This window comes from Emydura macquarii, unplaced genomic scaffold, assembly GCF_026122565.2.
Source record: "Emydura macquarii macquarii isolate MOO-44397 ecotype Brisbane River unplaced genomic scaffold, CSIRO-AGI_Emac_v2 contig_2205, whole genome shotgun sequence".
Classification (NCBI taxonomy): domain Eukaryota; kingdom Metazoa; phylum Chordata; order Testudines; family Chelidae; genus Emydura; species Emydura macquarii.
This window is the reverse complement of record NW_027132342.1, coordinates 34,378,843-34,400,558: the sequence shown is the minus strand read 5'-3', so window position 1 is coordinate 34,400,558 and position 21,716 is coordinate 34,378,843. Positions and strand designations below refer to the sequence as shown.

Here is a 21,716-nt window from a genome sequence, read left to right as displayed (position 1 = left end):
GAAAATATGTATCCCACGTACTGGGGTATAAATAGATGTGGTAAACAATGAACTTGAGAATGGGTTGAAAACACATAGATAAGGATAAGATTTCACATCATCTGACCCTATGAAGTACTAGTACAAGTCTGAAAGCTCACTTTGCACTTTACATGATATTAAATGATAAAGAAGCAGATTCATAAATAAGTAATTCATAAGAACAGGTGGCTTTGATGGGATGTTATAGGACAGCACATTCTCTTATCACAGTCTAAAACTGTTACAATGTCTGCAGCTGTGGATTCTAATCCTCCCACAAAAGCTGTTGCGTTCACATCACCTGCTATCATTGGCACTGCATATTCTCTGGTCTTTACCTCTCAAGATGAAGAAAACCAATTTCACTGACACTGATACACAAGGTGTCTGCACAGTACAGGTGCCATCTTTTCCTTTCCTTCAGCAGAGCTGCAGGACCACGGCAACACATCTGAGCTGCGCTGGTATTCTTAGGGCAAATCTCTACAAGTTTCGGGACTTGGCTGCCCTTGCTCTCTTACGCCTGCTATTTCTTGCTTTTCTATTGATGATCTATTGCACACACTCTCTTGGCTGCATAAATGATTTGCTCCAGAATTAAACCTCTTCACAATAAACTCACTCTGCAGCTGATTCTCAGCATTACTGATTGATTCACTGTATAAGTGACTGATTTCCCTTGATGCCCTAAATTATGTAAGTCACTTCACCTCTCTGTATATCTATTTATCCTCTCACCCTTTGTCTATCTTGACATTAAGGCCCAGATTTTTAATAGTATTTGGGCATTGCTCTGCTCAGTGCTGCAAAGCCTAAGGGACAGATTCTAAAAGTTATTGAGAATCAGTGAAAGTTAGGTGTCAAAATACTTTAAAAAACTGGGCCTAAACTCTTTGGGGTCAGGGGTTATCTCTTACTGTGTATTTATGCAACAAGTAGCACAATGAGGAGACTGTTACAGATGGAGCCCCTTGGAACTACTGTAATGCAAATATTTTTAAATTGCTGCACCTCAGATACATGGCTTAATTGAGTCTTCTCAGTAGTATACTAGCCAGGGCCAGCAAAGGTTTATTTCTCATGTCCTTCATCTTCCTTCTCTGCATCATTTTCTCCTTCTTGGTGCACCCTTTCCTGTCTTCCACTCACGCCATCTCCCCTTTCCTTTTACCCTCCCATCTATGATACCCATCAGTTGAACCTACCAACATCTCCTTCCAGTTTCTGATCTCTCAGGCCCGTTCTACACGATCTCCCTGCTCCATCTCCTCCTTCTTTCTCCCATCCTTTCCACCCTCTTGCCCTTGTCCCTCTTGAACCGTCCCCACTCTAATCTCATACCTATGAACCCTTCTCTCCTGACCCTCTGCAGTGCCAGCTCCATATCTAGAATGGACAGCTACTTCTATGACCTCTTCATCTTTTCCTCCCTCAGAACCTGGATCTCCCTTCAGACGTCACCTCTGCAGCTATTCTCTCTTATGTCAGTTTCTCTTTCTCACATGAGCTCCACCCCAAGTCCATCACAAAGGAATGTGGTCGAGGCAGTCGGCTTCTTTCCCAGTTCTGTCACTTCCAACACCCCTCACCCTTTACACTTCTTCCACCTCTGACCAACACTCCATCCAACTTTTCTCTCCTTTCCACTTCCAAGTTGTTGATATCATGTAAATATCTCATTTCTCCTCATCCACTTTCTTTAAGGATTTTGACTTTTGGCTCTCCCTCTTGTACCAATGTCCTATTTCATCACTGGCAACTTATATCAATGTCTCATCCAACACTTTAACAGCCTGCCTCCTTGCCCTCACATCTTCATTTGATCTGCAAACTTGGATCAAATTTTCCTTGCATTAGAATAGCCACTCACTCAATTGTATCTTGGTTAAACACTTCTCAATTTCTGATCTTTCCATTGCTATGTTACCCTCTCTAACTATCCCCTCCTCTTCACACCCAACTTTTCCATGACCTCCAATACACAGATCTCCATGACTCCTCAACCATTGTAATACCCCTCTTCCATTCATTCAGCCAGTGACGCTCTCCACTCTGCTCTATCAGGTTTGCCTCTTTCATCTATTTCTCCCACCACAAGATCTCTACCAACAACTCCCAATCCTAGCCTTATCCCCAACTTTTGTATCTTCTGCTAAGTGCCTCTGCTGAAAGTCCCATGACCACACAGACTTTCAAATTCCTTCTCTCTTTTTGTTCTGCCATTTTCTTTATCAAGCAACACTACTTCTCCACAAATATTGATCCCATCTGTTTTTTGCCACCTCTGACTCCTTTTTTAAAACCACCTAACCTCTTGCACCTCTCTCTTTCTCCAGAAAGGATCATGTCAAGTTCTTCAAAAATAAAGTTGATTAAATCTAACCTGATTTCCCCTTCTTCTGCCACCTTAGCTTTTTCTCTTCCTTTCCTGTTCCAAACAGTGATGTTTCTCTTGTACCACCCACTTGCCTCAGTGTCCTATTTCCTCCTGCCTTCCTTGTCCTCTCACTCACCTTTTTCCTCAGCCTTTAACTCTCTTCAAACTCCTTCCCCTCTTAATGCATACTAATTTCTCACATCCATTAAATTTGCGCTATCACCTGTCTCTAACTTTCACTTCATTATTTTTCACTTCTAAACTCATTGAATATGCTATTTATAACTGCTGCCTCAATACAATACATGTGGCTAGATGGAGGAAGGTGGATGATAACTATCACAGACTGGATTGAGGATGGGACCACCAGAACACTTCCTGAAAATACCAAAGAGGGGGGAACATGTCTGCCAGACTGCTCCCTTGAAGATGTTGAGTTCCACTGGGCCTCCCTCACCTCCAGAAAATAAGTATCATGTAGGGGGAAAGAAGGGGTCGAAATGAAGGGGAGGATCATGGAGTCTATTATAAAGGTTTGTGCAGATAATCCCAGAGACTAAAACTTTGACTTCACTATAGACTTAACTTGGGTGCTATCACAGATTTTCCCCATAGTGCAGATCCAGAGGCAGCTGTTATCACATGTTGCTACCCCGAGATAACTGCAGTGAAAACAGGAATCACACCAAGAGAGATATGATGGTCCTCCAATCCATCCCAGAACCCCCTGGGCACCTATTCCTGTGTTCTATCTTCACATCTACCTTCGCTCTGACCTGTAATGGACTGACAATCTGCCTTTGCTTAGCATCCTACTTGCACTTTACTTGCCTGCAATTTCTCCAGATTCATGCATCGCCATTGTTTGATACAATACATTGATGCCCAAGCCCCTGGGACAGGGAAACTCTTATTTAGATTACTTAGTTCCATTGACTTTTTAGATTTCTCTCTAGACATAAAATTTGATGAAGGCCATTTTGGATGAAATGTCCATTCTGTCCTCAATCCTCTAATCCCATCAAATAAAATAATATGAAAAAGGCACACAAAAATGTATGTCTTAGTATGTTTATGGTCACAATAATGACTATATTGCACCAAAGTATTCTGAGTCTCCTGCATGACTGAGATGAGATATTCTCACAATATGAATTGTTAGTGTTTGTTCAAGAAAAAAACATGATGGCAACAAAAGATATGTTTGAGGATGAAGAAAAACTACTTGTGCCTAAAATACTGGAGAATTTATATAATAAAATTTCATCTTAAATATAAAGCAATTCTCTTTAACACTGCTAAGGGCATTAAAATATGGAGTCATCTTCTGAATAAGTCACAGATGGACAACTTAAAGATCACAAGGGATGCCTCATTCATGTGCATCATAGTTTTAAAAAAATGCTGTAACATTTGTTCGTCATTTCATGCAGCTCCCTTTTTGTTCAATCTTCTTTTTTCCCAGCATTTTCATTTCCCTTTCAGATTCCCAGCCCATAAACCTAAAGTGGACAGCACAAGATCCTGATTACTGAATACTGATTTTGTCTTAAGGAGGTAAAAGAAATTATATTTTATTTTCTTCTCAACTAAATTACACAAAGGTCAGGCTAAATCTGCAAGCCACCCAGCCATTGAAGAACTGATAAAAAAGGGACAAATATAAGGGGCTTTTTTTAGAATTCTGTTAAAATATAAAAATTTGTTGCCAAATAAAATTAGTACAATCTTCTGTAGAGATAGAGAAAGGAAAATTGAAATAAATCAGAGTGATGTGTAACATGCTATGCTGTATGGAGTTTTTCATTTTCATCCGACTATAAATGTGAAGGATTAAATATTTTATGGGAATTACAACATGTCCTAATGAATCTGAAAATACTTTGAACTACAGAATTATCTGCATGCACATCTGAAAAATGTGGTAGACAGCATTATATGAATTCTACATAATTTAACACGCACTTTTGTCTTATTGTTTTTCTTCAAGAAAGCTGTTGCACGATAAATTGTTAACAGGGAAACCAGACTGTCTTTAGTCCCTTTAGGGCTTTACATTTTTCCTTGTGATTTATCTGTTGTAGTCTGATTACCTTCTACAAAGAATCAATTTTAAAAAATCAATATTCAAGATGGCTTTGTTTCTGTTACGCACAACTGATCCTAAATGCCAGTAAGAAAGATTTTGTCATTTATTATGGTCAAAATGATTATTGTGTCTCTCCTAATTAATGTAGTGTATAAAACATCATGAAAAAATAATTTACTAGGTTGATTTTTGGGGAGATTAAATGGGAAATGTTTACATATTTAAAAGCTAAATGGGTTCATGAATTTTAGATAAATTGGAAATCCACGACATGTTTGTAAACATAATGTAATCTAAAATACGAGTATTTACTTCACCTTCCAATAAAGACTGTGAGAAATACAAACAAGGCATGTGGTATATCAAGTTATCTCAATGGCATTAATAAAGCCAGGGAAATATTACTTATGTTACATTTGCTTACAGTGTGTCTACACATCATATTTTTTTCCATTTCTAATGAGGCTGAAATTAAATCCTTTTTTGTTATTGCTGTTGTAGGGAGGAATACAGAATGTAAAGCAAAGTTCAACCAAACCTATTTCTGAAATGAACCTATTTCTCAGTGCAATACCTTAGTAAGTGCTGCAATTCTCTGAGCCAGTTCAGCCTCCACTTCAGGCAAGGTCTCAGCCTTCCGCATTGTCTGTTGCAGCTTCTGTTCAGCGAGCTCAAGACGTTCTTGCAGCTGTCTATTTTTTTCTTCCATCTGAAACCCAGAGACGAAAACAGAAAATATAAAAAGGCAGAATTAAGAAATAGCTGCAATTCTTAGGGGACTTTCTGAGGCGGGCTCTCCAACTGGGTTCAGACACAGATATCTCCAGCTTACGAGAGAGTTTATGATGGGCCCGTGAAAAGGATTAATCCAAGTATGGAATTGTGCAGGCCTTTTACACTATGACTGATATGGAGGCTAAGGATGTTGTATCAAGGCCAAGAAGAGAAGTTGCAATCTGTAAAGTATGAAGATGAACAAGCGCTCGTTTTCCTCTAATCTGTGTGCTGTTAGTGCCAGCCACGCAAAAAAGATAGTGCTTGTGCCAGTAAAATCAGAGTTTTGAAAGTTACAGACAGAAACATCAACTCCTGTCCTGTAAAACTGAGGGTGAGACAGACTGGGAAGAATTACATGTTTTAAAAGGATACATTTGCTAAAGAATTGTTGGAACAAATTGATGCCAATAACATACCACTAGTGTGATGGTAAAATCAACATTGGTTACAAATCCAAAGACATCCATTATCGGTTCCTGTCAGCTTTTTGGTTAATACTGCACAGTTAATTTTTTGTTGTGAATTTACAGTTAAATCTTTTATGTAAGTGGAATAACTGAGCCTTTGATCATCATTGAAAGAGAAAGAGAGGGGAAAAAAGGGTGGGTCTTTAAGTTTTCTTTTGATAATTAGAGCATTTTCTGCCTGATGAGATTTACAAAATGAATACTATTTCACTTTATTAGTGTTAACTGTCCCCTTCCAATGAATTTAGGGTGGGACTAACAAGAGCATTCTGTAAATATTGTAATCTTTTGTATTAGTATTTTAATCTTTTGACAGAGTAATAAGGTTTAAAAAGTATTTTGTTTATGTTGCAATGCTGCAAATGTATTCTAAGTCTGCTTTTATATAGCACAATTATCAGTACCTACTATTCTCTGTAGGCAATTTATGCATATTGTAAAACTACTTAAATTGCTAATAAAAATCTCTTACAGCAGATATAGGTATTTTGCTCTTTCATCTATTGTTCTCACAGTTAAAGAGGAAGATTAATGACAGTCTTGAAGCAACTTGCAAAATAGAATTCAACAAGGTTTGGTTTTGATCTTTTCATTCTCATTAATGAACATAAATATTTTATTATAATGGGGTTTCACTCAATTAGAGGACAATATAGTTATCAAAGTATTCTCAAAGTGCTTTATAATGAAGGAGAGCTTCTTTTTCTTTGTGTGGATTATATACTGTTACAGATAAGATACTTGAAAAATTAAAGAATAAATTTTCATTGTCTATTAAAGAAGAGAAAGAAACTCACTTCTCCAAAATGTAAACAATATACATAGTTCTGCATTACAGTTGTCTATCCATATTGTAATCCTTACCAGAAACTATGAGCAATGTCCTCCATTTACCTTATCCATTGATCAGACAAAGAACTTGATTCTCTGTTGCCCAATGGCCCCTATATAGCACTCCAGCTGTGTAAAGGGGCATTAAAGGTAGCAGATCTCTCTTGTTCCTCATTCCCCATCCTACCACAGTTAGCAGACTGGTTCTAAGCCAGACAGCCTTGCAGAGTCTGATGTGCTGGGAATTACCAGGAGGACAGGGGTGGGGGCAGAGCTTCACTGCACCCACTGACTTTCATTTGTCCAAGCATATGTGAGAGCAGCTCCAAGGCTGCTCTAATTTATATTGGAAGGCACTGCCATCCTTGCCTGCATCCCTTCCCTGACAGCCCTGTGGATGTTGTAATTGAAATAAATATATTTGAAAATGTTGAAAAAACATCCAAAATATTTATAATACATTTAAATTGGTATTCTATTATTGTTTAACAGTGTGATTAAAACGGCGATTAATCATGACTTTTTTTTAATCTCGAAATTAATGGCAATTATTTTTTTAATCATTTGACAGCCCTAATAATAATAAATAATGCCTCACAGCACCCCGGTGAGGTATCTACACAAATTTTACAGAAATTTAAATCCTGTGCCTATGAGGTTAAAACCTGCTTACTCAAGGTTGAACTGAGCCTGTGAAAGAATAAGGAAAAGAACCAATAAATTCTGACTTCCAGTCTCCCTGACTTGAACCATTAGAAGACATCCCTTCCTATATGATAAACATACCTCAAGGATTCTAAAATCCTTTTTATCTCTAGAATCCAAATGATAGACTTTGTACTTCATGTTTTGCAATAATCCCAGAAAAAATATGACATGAAAGAAAACTGTCTCATCCCTGTAAACCTTTTAAAAATGAAGATACATAGATAGTACAATTATCTGTGTAATCAATGCATTATTAAAATATCTTCATTTATTAAAACCTATTTTCTGCAAATGAGCAGTATTTGGGGAAATAATCTTTCTTTAAAAATATATAATTTTTTTCACATTTGTGTGACAAATAATATCCAAGGAAACATAGGGAACAAACTGATCATTGTTCACTCAGATGATGTGATTTGATGTGCACTGGTGCAGTTCACCACAAGAACACATAACTCAGTGGACAAACTTACTTTGCTATTTAAAATTATAGTAGCTAATATAAACCAAACAGACTTTGACCTGCCTGATTTTCTTTAAGGCAATTTTGTCCATGCTGTTAGGACTGATTCAGAATGAGAAACTTGACCTACTTTAATAGAAACCTCCTACCACAACTTCAGTAATAATTTTTGTTTGTTTGTTTAGCGTTAACTTTAATTCTGCACGAAGCGAGCTACTCCAAGGATACAGATACTGAACCTGACGGAGGATGGCCTCCTTATTCGCCAGTTCATTTTCCAATTTATCATTCATGTCATGTATAGAGGTGGATTCCCTCTGTGCACTGAGGTAGCGCTTCTCAAGAGTAGTGATTCTTTCTTCCATATCTTCTTTCTGTGCCATAGCCTAAAATGAAGAAACATGTATCTCAAATGTCATGTAGTTTAGGCATCAGCTTAATTTTCATGTTAACAATAGACAGAGCTGCAAAAAATGTGCAGAGGAAATGACTTTCTTATTTTCTTTAGGGAGCATTTCTTTCCCTTTGGATTAATAAGATTTCATATGAAAAAACCCTACAAATGTCTACAGCAGAATCTAATGCCACCCACCAACACAGTTAAAAACATAGTTCAGTACAACATTCAGGAAAAAATTGAGCCTTTCTCAATTTGTCTGTTTTTCCCTAGTTATCTTTATTTCAGTATGTGTGATACATATAACAAGCAACCCAACATTAACTTGCTTACTTTTTTAAATAACTTAGATATGATTACAAAGGAAAAGATATATTGGTCTTCATATATTAATCTGAACATCACAAAGCCATACTATAAATATACTATACATATAAAAATACTATATGCAGCTGATAAACAAAACTATGATGTGCTTTAATATATTGTAAGTCTATTACAAGAGGAGGTGATAAAGGCCAATACTGTAGAAATCCACAGCACCTGGGTCCAGAACTGACTAACTTGACTCACCCTGGACCCAAACCCTTTCCTGTTCTGAGTGGTTAGTGTCATCAATCAAACCTTACTCTTTAATTTGCCGGGGGACAATAGCTGGTCATATATACTAGGGCTGCATGAACCATACAGATTCTGTAGAGATATTGTTCGCAAATGGAGTCCTGCAGGTGAAGTTAATAAAGGCTGGCATTGAGCTAATCCCTGCATATTCATTTGAAGGTTTGAGTTGAATGAATTCAAAGCTCCAAATGGACCTCACCTCTTCTGCAGCCAAGCTCTTCCTACCACCACACAGGCTGCAGAACATCCTTATCTCCTCTCTAATGTATACAGAGAAAGGGAAGGTGGGGAAGATACCTTCCCAGTGCCCCTCCCACAATCAGAGTCCTACAGAAGGTGCCAGGATCCATGACTCCAACAATTTCCTTGGGGGGCACTCCTAAAAGGATCTTCTGAGAGACAGGCTGCAGTCCACACATTATAAACAATTGTGGCTATTGAAAACAAAAGTGGGGCAATCCAGGACAAGGAAAGAGAGACATGCCACAAACCCTAATATGCAATTACAAGAAAACCTCAGGAGATGTGTAGCTCTTGTTCTGTAACCACATGCTAGTGATTAAGGTAGACTCTCATCCCCGATACTCTGTAAAGTCAACGGCTGTTAGCAGGGACAGGATGTTTGCTGTTTCAGCTGCTCTCTGATGCCTGGGTGGGCTGTACTGTAAGCTCTTTCTGACATGGACTGCCATTTACTTTATGTTTATATTGTGCCTAGCACAATGGAGCTCTGATCTGCTAAGGCATCTAGGTGCAACTGCAATATAAATGAAATAAATAAAAAAATAAACACAGTATACTCCTGATTATCCAAAACCCTATTATCCAAACTTCTGCATTAATGGAATCCTTTCCTTGTCCCTCAGAATACAAACTGCTGGCCAGTACTCTGCACTGCCCCACCAGGACTGCAGCCTTCCACCAGCAACTTGCGCCTGCAGGGATCAGGTGCCACTGGCCCTCTACAGCCCCACTGTCACAGGAGAGAGTGAGTGGACAGAACAGAGACACCACGGAGACATCCACAGAGGTCCCTGCCAGGACTGGGTTCCCTGAGTACTTGGAGAGTAAGCCTGGTAAGCTGGTGCCATTTGCCCTGATATTGATTGGGCAATATAGTCCTCATATTCTTTCCCCTCTTCTCTGGCATCTCTAGGGAAAGGGGGTGCCGTTTCTGGAGGGGAGAGTGAAGTGTGTCTTGGTTTTGATGATGGTGAGACTTGGGGTAGGTTTGGCTTGAGGAGTGGAGTCTCTAGGGTGTCAGATACTCTTAGAACTCCTGGGTATCTGAATTCCTGTGATGGTGGACAGGTCATCATCTGTGCCATTGCAGTGAATGGTGCCGAGGTGTAAGATTTAGGAAGACCGACAGGTGGTGCCAGAGATTTCTTTTGAGCCATTGATTTTCTCGGTGCCAAGGGTTTTGGTGCTGAAGGCTTTTTCAGCACCGAGGCGTCTTTCAGTGCCGAATTCTTTTTTGGTGCCAAAGTCTCAGATGTCTGTGCCGATGGCTTTGTTGGTGCCGGTTGCTTTGGTGCTGACAACTTCGTCAATACCAAGAAAAGCATTGGTGCTGAGGACGAAGTGGAGGTCTTGCCTCGGTCACCAGAGATGGAAGGTGGCGCTGATGGCTGTCAGTCTGCTTAGTGTGGTCTTTAGACCTTTTTGTAGAGACGGTACCTGAGGTACTTGGTCTCGCAGCGGAGCTGTATCCCTTGTCATAAACCGCTGAGACCATGGATCTAGCGGAGGACAGCATTCTTGTGGTCAGAAGCTGAGGGAGCAGCTTCTTTTCTTACCCTCTGCCTGGACAGAAGATGTTTTTCTCTTCTTTGGGCGTGGAGAGTGAGGGACGGCAGATGACCTCGCTGACCATGAAGGTCTCTCCAGGGAACAGTAGGAGCCCGGATCTGACGCTGGACGAAGGGATTTCTCCATTAGAATTAGTTTTAATTTAATGCCCCTGTCCTTCCTGGCTCTCAGTTTTAAGCCCAGGTAGTGGAAGCACTTTTGGGGAATGTGTTCCTCTCCAAGTCAGCGAATACACTGTGGCTGTCTGTTATTGGGAAAGCAGCCCTGCACAAGACGCGCCTCTTAAACCCGGAGGAGCTGGGCATAAGGGTGAGGGAGCAGCCACTCTGTTGGGAAGGGAGGGAAGTGAGAGAATGAAAACCTACACTATACTAAGAACTGTAGAGTTAGAAAGATAAATTGTAAGAAAAATATATACTTTTTTTAGGAAGGAAGAGAGAGAATTGAAAAACAAACTAACTATGAGAGAATTTACTATGGACTAAGGCACTATTTAAGGTAATCGACAAGAGAACAGGCTCTACTAACAGGTTCCGTCCCAGACCAAAGGCAATAGAGAAGGAACTGAGGGTAGCTGGACCACACAGCACCGTACATACGTCCTGCACACTGCACGAGAGGGGAGAGGTGTGCTTGTGTGGTCTAATGGGCACTGCTGTTGATCTCCGATCTGAGACCCAGAGGCGCTGCTGCACCTACAGTGAAGCACCCCTGGGGACATCCGTTGAAGAAGAAGTGTTTCTTCTGCTGTCCTGTTAGATCTTACAAACTTTTGATAGTTTAGTCCAATTTGATTCCATTACTGTAAATGGGTGGAATTTCGGGTTTTATAGTAGGAAGGAAAGGCCGTGGGTTGGAGCAAGGATTTTTGGACATTGGCATATTGTTAAAGCTCGGAAGGAAGCTGACAGATGAGATTCAAGATATCCAGAAGACTCTGACATGTTTCATTGGAGAGGGAGAGAGAAGTTGAGAATGGGGATGTCAGAGAGCACAGAAGAGGAAAGGAAAAAGTAGGGGGCAAGGACACAGGGAGCTAGAGTGGCATAAAAAGATTATATCATTCCTGAAACTGAATCAAACATGTTTTAGTTTGAGATTGGAAAGAGATGGAGAGTAGAACAGGTGGAGAAACACAGCAAGGCTGTGACATGTAGATGGACCTGCAAAGAAGCAATCGCTGGAGATAGGGAAAAAAGTCCATGAAGGATTTTGAAAGCAGAGAAGGCAATTTTGATAGATTCTGAACTGAATGGTCAGACAGTGGAAATTCTTGCGGGTGGGGATAAAGTGGTTTTTCCTCTTTGAATGTGAGAGAAGGTATGCAGCAGATTCAGTCTGATCCTGGATAAATGGTATTTGGAAGGCTATAAAAGAAGAAGTTGCAAATTTATGAGGAGAGGAGCATGGAAGCATGGAAGAATATTTTAGTGGAGGGGATGTGTGACACCTATGGGCATTTGCAAAGGAGAAAACATGTATTGAGAGGAGACAGCATATCGGAACAGGGATATTGAAAATTGTATGTAAAAGTATATATTTTCTGTAGGATTGAAAAAATAGCACAACTTATACAAAAACTCTGTGATTTTGGAAGCTGGATTTTAACCAGATTGTCAAAACAACCAGCAACTGGTTTAAGTAGAGTCCACAATATGATGTACAATATGAAGTACAGGCCAGAATGTCCTGTGATGGGCCTAATTTACAAAGACTATGCCTTCTGCCTGTTGGAGCATGTGTGTGCACACACACACACTTTTGTTTTTGTGAATGATATTTTATAAAAATATTTCTAATTATTTTGGGCGTTTTTCTTTTTTTAAATATTAAACTTCATATAACATAGTTCCAAGATTTCTGTCAGTGCTAAACTTGATTGCCATGTTCAGTGATCCAGCTTGGTTCATTTCAAATACCCTCGGGACAACCTGAAAAGTTTGAGTGGAAGTGTGGTGAATCTTCTTACCTCTCTAATGTCCCTTTGATATTTACTGTTCATTTCTTCTGTTTTAATTAGATCTTTTCTGGCAGTCTCTGCTTCCTGCTCTACCTCCCCCACTCGGGAAGATAGTGCAGCCAAACGTTCCTTCATTTGTGCCATCTCATAATTTTGCTTTTCGAGCAGTTCCTGTAGTTCCACCAGTTGACTGGCTTCATCGTTTGAGTCTATAGAGCCATTTGATAGGCGCTGCAGGGAGAGAAACAACAATATTCATCCATGACTTATCATATAATGTGGAAACTGTCTGGAGCATTTTTTAAAACAAATCTGACATTGTAAAACAGCAGTAATTAAAAGATAAAATATTACAGATATCTAAGTGTAAACAACATGAGATTGAGGTCTACTAATAAACAAAGGACATAGAAGATATATGTGCACTGCTTAACTGTGCGCTCATTGTCTATTGAGAAATATGAAGTCAGAGTTGTGTTTTAGAGCTACTGGGTGTGTGAATTATGGTTGTTTATGTACTGGATCTTTTTTTTACAGAAAGTCAGTGCTATTCAATAGAATTCAACCTTCAGGGCAAGGAAATCCCCAGCAGGAGAGGTAGAATTTTAATTCTCCAATATTGCACATACAAATGATAAGGAAAGAGATATCGACATGAATGATCAACTATGTTTGGCACTGACACCTAAAAGACAGCTGAAGGACTTCAGAGGTCTGAAGTTCCTGGTTCCCAACCCTGTACTCACTCAGCCAGACCATGTTGCTAAAATTCACCACAAAGCACACAAAATCTGCAGGTGGCCGACTGCATAGCAACCCTCAGCTACTCAGTTTACTTGGATTATTGTCATTTTGAAAGCATGCAGAGAACAAACAACAAGGCTCCACCAGGTATATAAAATTAGTCAATGAAGTTTAGGATGGCTCCTAAGAATCATCTTACTAACCCTCACCCCACCTGACACAGAATAGTGTGTTTATGGTGGACAGATATCCGGTATGTTTGGGTGGGAGCTGAGAAATACCATTCTGCAGGCTGGTTCTGTTAGTTCTTGTCCTCTCTTGAAGTCTCATTCTCCCAATGTCTCTTCCTCACTAGCGCCCACCTTCCTTAAAGTCTCTATTCAGCATCTCTCTTCACCCCTCTATTCAGCTAGAGAAGGCTTCTTCATATTTCTGCCTCTCAGCTTCAATGGTAAGGGAGGGTAAACAGTGCACTAGCTGCTGAGTATCTCCACACAGGAAAGTGGGGGGAGACAAACAGCTGATGAGCAGCTGCAAGTTGCTGTAGTACAGGAGAGCACTGCTATAACATCCACTGTACATTGCCCCATGCTGTCAAAGTGCAGGACAGGGATGTTGGTCCTCAAGGGTGCTGTCCATTGTCCACTGGAAAGCCAGGTATATACTATTGCATACATGGTGTATGTCTGGCTGTGCCCTTGATGGAATCTATACTTTTCCATTGCTGCTTCTTCATTAATATCACTACATATTTATACAGCTATCTATTTACAAATTCAAGGAACATCACTTTGTTTAATGACTTTAGTGATATTCTTACCCAACTCAGCTATAAAATGAACCCAGATCATATAGTTAACTAAGACCATTTGAATTTCTGTGGATCACTGAATAAGATTATTTTACACTAAAGATTCATTATATTAAAACAGCTCCAAAATTACTTTCTGTATCCTAGTTAATGGTGTTATGCTGAAGCTGCATGTTAAATTACTGAAATACTGTTGATCTGCTTTGGGATGCTACTGACTAATTACAATAGTAATTGTAAAATCTTATTTTGAAAATCTTATTTCATTTGATTTTGTTGATCACAATGATTTCAATTACAGCGTTTGCATATGATTGACACTCATTTGCTGCAACTGCATATGAAAATAAAAATACTATCTGGCCACAATATTTAACACATTTTCCAGTGTATGAACTTTATAACTTCTCCACTTATGATTATTATAATGTTACTTTTAGGGCCTTATTTTCATACAATAATTTTAGCAATTATGACAGATGGGCAAGATAAGCACATGATAGACAGATGCAAAAGCTTTATCATGTGCTTTCCTTGCCCTACTATTTCCTAAATGGTGGCATATAAATTGAGGCTATGAATGACCAAGGGATAGGTTTTTAAAGGTACATAGGTGCCTAACTCCCATTGATAACTCCCATATATTTCTGGGTTAAGTTGAACCATTAGAGAAAAAGTTTTTATGTCTTGATCAAAACTGGCTTGCAACTGTTTCCTTCTGTTCAGCTCTGGTAAGATAATTGAAGAATTTGCTGAATGCAGATAGTAAAAAACCAGCATATTTGTGTGCTCTTTTATTTCAATATTTTGACATTCAAAGAAACACACCTATTGCAATTAATCGTTGTTTTCTTTTAGAAGCCATATGCAACACTGAAATAAAATTAATGAGTATTTACTTTCCCCAATCACCATGCTACATGTTCTCCCATACACACTGTCTCTCTCTCTCTCTCTGCATTGAGCAGGGTCTCTAGACTAAACACATTTATCCTTTCAGCACACACTGTCCTGAATCCAATAGAGACAGAGGGAAAGAGCTGCAGTAGAATGAGGGTTGGCTTACTTTTCTCATTAAGTTTTTTATAGTTTGATTTCCTTTCAATCCTGCCATTCTAAGCAGCAGCATGGTCTGACTATAGCCCCCGGACTCCTTTAATTATGTAATACCAACTCAGTGAGGGAGGGAATAAAGAGAACACGTTGTTTATCTAATATTGTTCTAATCAATGTGGATCCATTAAATACAGATTATTATTAATTTCAATAATTTGTGTTAGCCAACAAGTGTACGAAGTGTGTAAAAATGATATGAAGTCGTTCGACATCAATGTAGAAAGCTGCAAGGAATGCACAGAACGCCGTCCAAACTGAAGGGACCACCTGGCACTAGATGCAACTCAACATGAAGCGGTTTTGATCCAGAGGATGGAAGCAAACCGAGAGAGAAGAAAGCAGCGTGCTGTAATCTTGGATTCCAACTCAGATAATACATGGGTCTGTGAAACTTGTCACAAGCTGTCTCTCTCTTGAATTGGGCTTGTCAGCTATAAGCAGATTCATCAATCACCTGCCTAGACCTCTTACACATACACCATGATCCAGCAGATCAATGGTTGCCTATCATTCAGAGGTTAGTAGAAAGTAAGAGCCTGAAACAGAAGGCCTAACATAACTGGCCAGGTATAAGGCCTGAGGCCTAGCATAACAGGTCAGATATGAGGCCTGAGCTAAAAGAATGGTCGAGTCTGTTAGCAGGAATCATACTGGGAAAGCTGGCAGGCTCACAGTACTGGCAAGAAGAGAGCTGGTATAAAAACACACACATTCCAAAGCAGCACTAGGCACAAGCACATTCCAGAAATGAACCAGGACATCCTAATACCCCAGAGATAACAAGGGTTGCCTGACCTCCTCAAATGTCACTATAATGGATAAAAATGTCTTGTTAACATGATGAATAGAGATGTTTTGACCGAATCATCCAGTACAAAGTAATGGGTGGTATCATACTATGTTAAAAGGTGGTACCTGGTCACGTCAGAGGGTGGCAACTACATTCGTCAGAGGGGCAGAACGAAACTTGTCTGTAGCAATGTATAAAAGAGTGTGTCAGAGGGAACAACTTTGTCTGGCCAAGGGGATAATGGAGAGTCCCACTGTTAACTGAGCCGTTCCATTGCGAAGGAGCACTCATATGTACTTGTCTTGTACAGTGTACTTGTACAGTGTACTTGTAAGACATAGGTCACTTCTCATTGTGCTTCACTGCAATAAACCTGGCTGGGTGCCTTCGTTCTCAGTGGATCAATGGTTGTGTCAATTCATTCGATCGTGGGTGTCATCTAGGTTACCTGTGCAGAGCTGGGACAACTCATACACGGGGACGCGCACACGCAGCTAACAACTGACAACAAGAGGTATCTCTGATCTCCTCCGTGTAAACAGTAACCTCTGCACTGAGTACTTCGTGGGGGGTGATGGATTGATGAGGCAAGAGTGAGGGGTGGAAAGACTGGCTCTGTCTCAGATTTCTTGTATGACCTTGGGTAAGCTGCTTGTGCTTCTGTTTCTCCAGCTATAAAATGAGGACAATAATATTTCCCTTCTTCACAGGGGTGTTTTGGAGCTTAGCACATTAATGGTTCATAAAAATCTTTTAGATCTTTGGAGAAAAGGTGATTTAAACAATTAAGTTAATGATATTCACTTCATACTACATAGTATTATAGGACCACAGAGATGAAGAGAAGCAGCAATAGACTGAGCACAAAGTGATTTTAACATCACTACATTAAAAAAAAAAAAGAAAAGAAAAAGCAAAGTCATGGCAATGACTGAGAAACTGAAATCACAGTCCTTACAAAGCAGTGCAGAGATAGTGTCTCCTCACAAAAAAGCTTTTATAGCTGTCCAAATATAGCAGTAGTAGCCAGGAGGAGAAACAGAGAAGAGATGAAAGAATCATCAAGCAAATCTGATGGCAGTGATGGTATTAGTTACAACAGAGAGGCATACCACAGAGAAAATCAAAGTTCAAAAATACCCTGTGGGAGCAAGTGCCATGGAGGGCAACATGGATTAAACAAGAAAAAAGATCCAGAGAAAACATCTTCAAATTGCGAGTGATGTATGGGAGAAAGAGGAGGGGAATGTAATGCCCATATTCCCTATTGCTGAACAGCATGAAAAGAAAACCAGCATCATTAGTGTGGGATTTTTTTCTCTGTAGATCAAAAGCACAGCAGCAATGCAATCTGCTGTTTGTATAGACAACGTGTCAGCAATGGGAAGGAAGGTAAACACATGGGAACACAGTGCTAAAAATTCTCTCAGACCCTTCCTTTCCCTCATACAACAGCATGAGAAAAGTATCTGTGTATAGGACTGTTAGAAGGGAGAAATGAAGATAAAGTAAGACCAGGAGCAGGTACAGGACAAGACCCACATTGAATACCTTAACCTCTGTCAATTTGTTCCACATCCACACTTCAGTCTAGTCCAATAGTACTGTGGAAGGGAAAGCTGTGTTACAGAGATGGCACAATCTACTATTTAAAATAACAGTAAGGACTGCAGACTACAGTAGTAAGCAAATTAAATATAAAATTGTCCAAGTTAATGATAGTGAAATCAATGCTTTTTAATTTTGTAAAGGACAAGATATGAGGAAAGCATAGAAATATTCAGTTTCACTGTGAGAAATACTGAGTTGTTTAATGCCTATTTTGTTTCAGTCTTCACTAAAAAGGTTAATTGTGGCCAGATATTCAACACAATTAATACTAACAACAAGGGGGAAGGAATGCAAGTCAAAATAGGGAAAGAATAGGCTAAAAAGATATTTAGATAAATTAGATGTATTCAAGTCAGCACGGCCTGATTAAATTCATCCTAGTGTAGGAAGGTGCAGTGGCCTTCCTGAGAGCCTGGGCCCAAGGAAGGGCCGCAACGCCCAGAGCAGACACTGAAAGGGCCGGCAGCCCAGTCTGCCCGGCAACCAAGGAGCCGGCTAGTGAAAGGCTCTGCCGGCCCACCAATCCGGCAACAGAGGGGCGGAGCCTCAGCCGGGGCTGGGAGTATAAAGAGCAGGCCCCAGAGCTCAGTGAGGGACTGGTTGCTGCTGGAGACAGATGTGCCGTTTCGCCGGCTGTAGCCAAGGCCTGAGCCCAGCCAGGCCGCTGCCCCAAGCGAGCGCGTCCTGAAGCATAGGACCCGGGGACAGCCCAAACGACCAAGCCCTAAGGGTTGGATAGGGCCCCCGGACCCTCTAGACTGGCCTAGGCTTACCAGGCCCCAGGACTGGGCCAGGCTCCTGGGCCCCAGTGACTGGAGCGAGTCCCCTGAGCCTGTGGGCTGGGAGATCCCCCCCGAAGCTGGACCTGACCTGGAAGAGCTGCCTGATGCTGAGCCCGCAGAGACAGGACAGGACCTGGAGGAGCTGCCCCTCACAGAGGAACTCCCTGCCTTGCCACCTGTGGACACAGGTACCTAGGGATACAGGGAGGAAGTGGCCCAGGGACGGCCATAACCGTGGCTGAGACAGGGGCAAGCCCCATCGGCGTGTTGCGGCGGGAGCCCCACCGATTCAGTGGCAACGTCTTTGCCACTGCTCGAGCCCTGGGCTGGGATGCAGGGGAGTTGGGTGGGCCTGCGTCCCCCTCCCTTCCCCCTTGTCCTCGCCACCCAAGAAGTGATTATCGTCCCCTGCTCTCCTGACCAGAGGACACTGCTTGCTTGCCCGCCCCGCCAAGGGCCGGGGCACGAGACTTGTATCCAAAGCTAACGTTCCCCTTTTTGGACGGTGCAGTGGCCTTCCTCAGAGCCTGGGCCCGAGGAAGGGCCTCAATGACCAGGCCAGGCAGGAGCCCATCCTACACTAGGGTACTTAAGAAATTAGCTGAAGCAATCTCAGAACCATTAACAATTAGCTTTGAGAACTCCTAGATAATGGTGTAGAGATTATATTTATAAAATATGCAGATGACATCAAGCTAGGAGGAGTTGCAAGCACTTTGGAGGATAGGATTAGAATTCAAAATAACCTTGACAAATTGGAAGAATGGTCTGAATTAAACAAGACAAAATTCAACTGCAAAGTACTTCACTTAGGAAGGAAAAATCAAAAGCACAACTACAAAATGGGGAATAAATGGCTAGTGGCAGTACTGTTGAAAAGTAACTGGGGGCTATAGTATATCTTAAACTGAATATGAGTCAACAATGTGATGCAGGTGTGAAAAAGGCAAATATCATTTGGAGTGTATTAACAGGAGTGTGATATGTAAGACAAGGGAGATAACTGTCCTGATCTACTTGGCACTGGTGAGAACTCAACTCAAGTACTGAGTCCAATTCTGGGCACCACACTTTAGGGAAGATGTAGACAAATTGGACACAGTGCAGGGGAAAGCCACAAAAATTATAAAAGGTTTAGAAAATCTGACCTTTGAGGAAAGTTAAAAAACTAGGCATGTTTCTTCTTGAGAAAAGAAGACAGAGAGAACCTGTTAACAGTCCTAAAATATGTTAAAGGCTGTTCTAAAGAGGACTGATCAATTGTTCTCCATGTCCACTGAAGGTAGGACAAGAAAAAATGGGCTTCATCTGCAGGAAGGGAAATTTTATTCAGATATTAGGAAAAACTTTCAAACTAAAGGAGTAGTTAAGCTCTGGAATAGATTTCCAAGGGAGGTTGTAGAATCTCCATCATTGGAGGTTTTTAAGAACAGGTTGGAGAAGCACCTGTCAGGGATGGTCTAGGTTTATTTGGTCCTCCCTCAGCCCGGGGGCAGGGGTGAACCTGATGACTTCTGGAGCTCCCTTCCAGGCCTATATTTCTATGATTCTATGAAAAAGCCTCCAAATGATAATATCTAAGAGTCCAAAAGCACCTGAAATATATATTTGACCACAGACAATGTAAACCAGCATTTATATATTTGTCATTGGGGGATAACCATGAGAGGGATGAGGGAAAAGGAAAAACCTCAAGAGTTTCCATAGATGATTCAACTGGTGGGGAAAGGACACATTTCCTTTTGACAGATTCCTCATCAGTATCTAGTGGTGAGATAATAGATGTGCTTGGATGCATAAAGTTAGGCTTGTGTGTAGCTGTGTGCAGGACTGGAGCCTATATTAGGTTCTGCATAGCCACACAGTACTGATGCATAATTAAAATAAAGTAATACGCTGAATAATTCAGACCTCAACAAATTGATTTTGTAGAATTCCTAAAAGAAAGTAGCATTTCAAAAGCAATCTTCTTTCTCTTACAGGTTTTACAGCATAAGCATGACATTTTCATCTAAAAACATGCTGCTTTACACCTACTTAATATGAAAGCATTTTCTAAGTTCCTCTTTTAGAAGAATACTGACATGTTTGGTGCATCACAAATCAATAATCCACATGTAAAATAAAACACTCTTCACCAATAAATCTAAATTAAAGTCATTGCCATTTTCTCGTCACATTATACCATACTGATTCTTTGGGATAAATTTTTCCCAAGGAGTCATCCTAATTTTTGAACCAAATATCTATGCTACTTATGCTGACTATATTCAACATGTAGCATACACCCAGAAAATAACTGATGCATTTTTATACGAGAGTTATATCAGAATCATACTGATATATCAAGAATGCACTGGTCAGAAATTTATTAATGTAACTGCTTCAAAGAGCTGTAGGAAATATTTGTATATCTGTGTTAATGAATTTACAGATATTGATATCACAACTTTTTCTTGATATGCCAAGTAAAATCTAATGTGAAGGTGACCTTTCAGAAGTTGTAAAAAAAAGTGAGCTCCAGTTTTTAGCTATGGGAATGTCAGTTTGCCAGATAAATGTTTTATGTGGACACACATGAACAAGAAACACAAAACAAACATATGCAATTCCCAGATAAATAAGATGGGTGAGGTCCAATAAAAGATATTACCTCACCCACCTTGTCTCCCAGGATATTAGAGGAACTGACGCAGACAGAAGAAGACCCCAGAGAAATATCAATTTGGGAGTTGTTTGCCAGCATTAAGGTGGGCACAAGAGCTGTGAGGAGACATGCGGGAGAAGTGAGAACATGGAAACAAACTTGGATTCATCAGGAAATCAATTTGGGAAACATGCATAGATTTATTCAGGAAAGGCTAAAACATGTAATTTTGTCCAAATAGGAAGAAAGGAAAAAGAAAAGGAAATAATATGTGAAGAAAGCCCTGGCAGCCCTTTTGCTGTTGACATGTATGAGAAACCCAGAAGCACCTCCAAAGCAGAAAAATCTACTGCCTCAGAGAGACTGCCAAATAGCCAGATGTTGCTGCTGGAATAGCCTGGTCCAAAGTTTGGCCTCTTCTCAGTTGTGACTTCTCAATTGAAGAGAAAGCAGAGAAGTACCAGATAGCAAAATAAATGGCATAGCCTTTTGAAATGAATAAAATACTGTAAATACTTTTAATCCAATTGTTTCATATTTTAAAGATTCACCAAAATTATGGAATAAAAATATTAAAGAAATATCAGATTTCAAGATATTTTAAATTATTTATATCCAAGAAAAATCCAACTGTAGTGTTATACATTATGGATGATAACATACACTAAAATCCTATGGGGCCATAAAATAAT

At 40.2% G+C, this 21,716-nt stretch overlaps 1 protein-coding gene across 2 annotated transcripts in view; it reads right to left on the bottom strand.

Moving 5' to 3' along the window:
- Nucleotides 1–21,716, bottom strand: part of PPFIA2 (PTPRF interacting protein alpha 2) — a 534,766-nt gene that overhangs the window by 97,220 nt on the left and 415,830 nt on the right. For both annotated transcript variants that reach the window (XM_067559878.1, XM_067559879.1), the window contains exons 8-10: nt 12,533–12,754; nt 7,973–8,119; nt 5,062–5,196 (exon numbers count right to left, since the gene is read on the bottom strand). In XM_067559878.1, the coding sequence (XP_067415979.1) occupies nt 5,062–5,196; nt 7,973–8,119; nt 12,533–12,754 (504 nt within the window). The remainder of the gene's footprint in view (nt 1–5,061; nt 5,197–7,972; nt 8,120–12,532; nt 12,755–21,716) is intronic.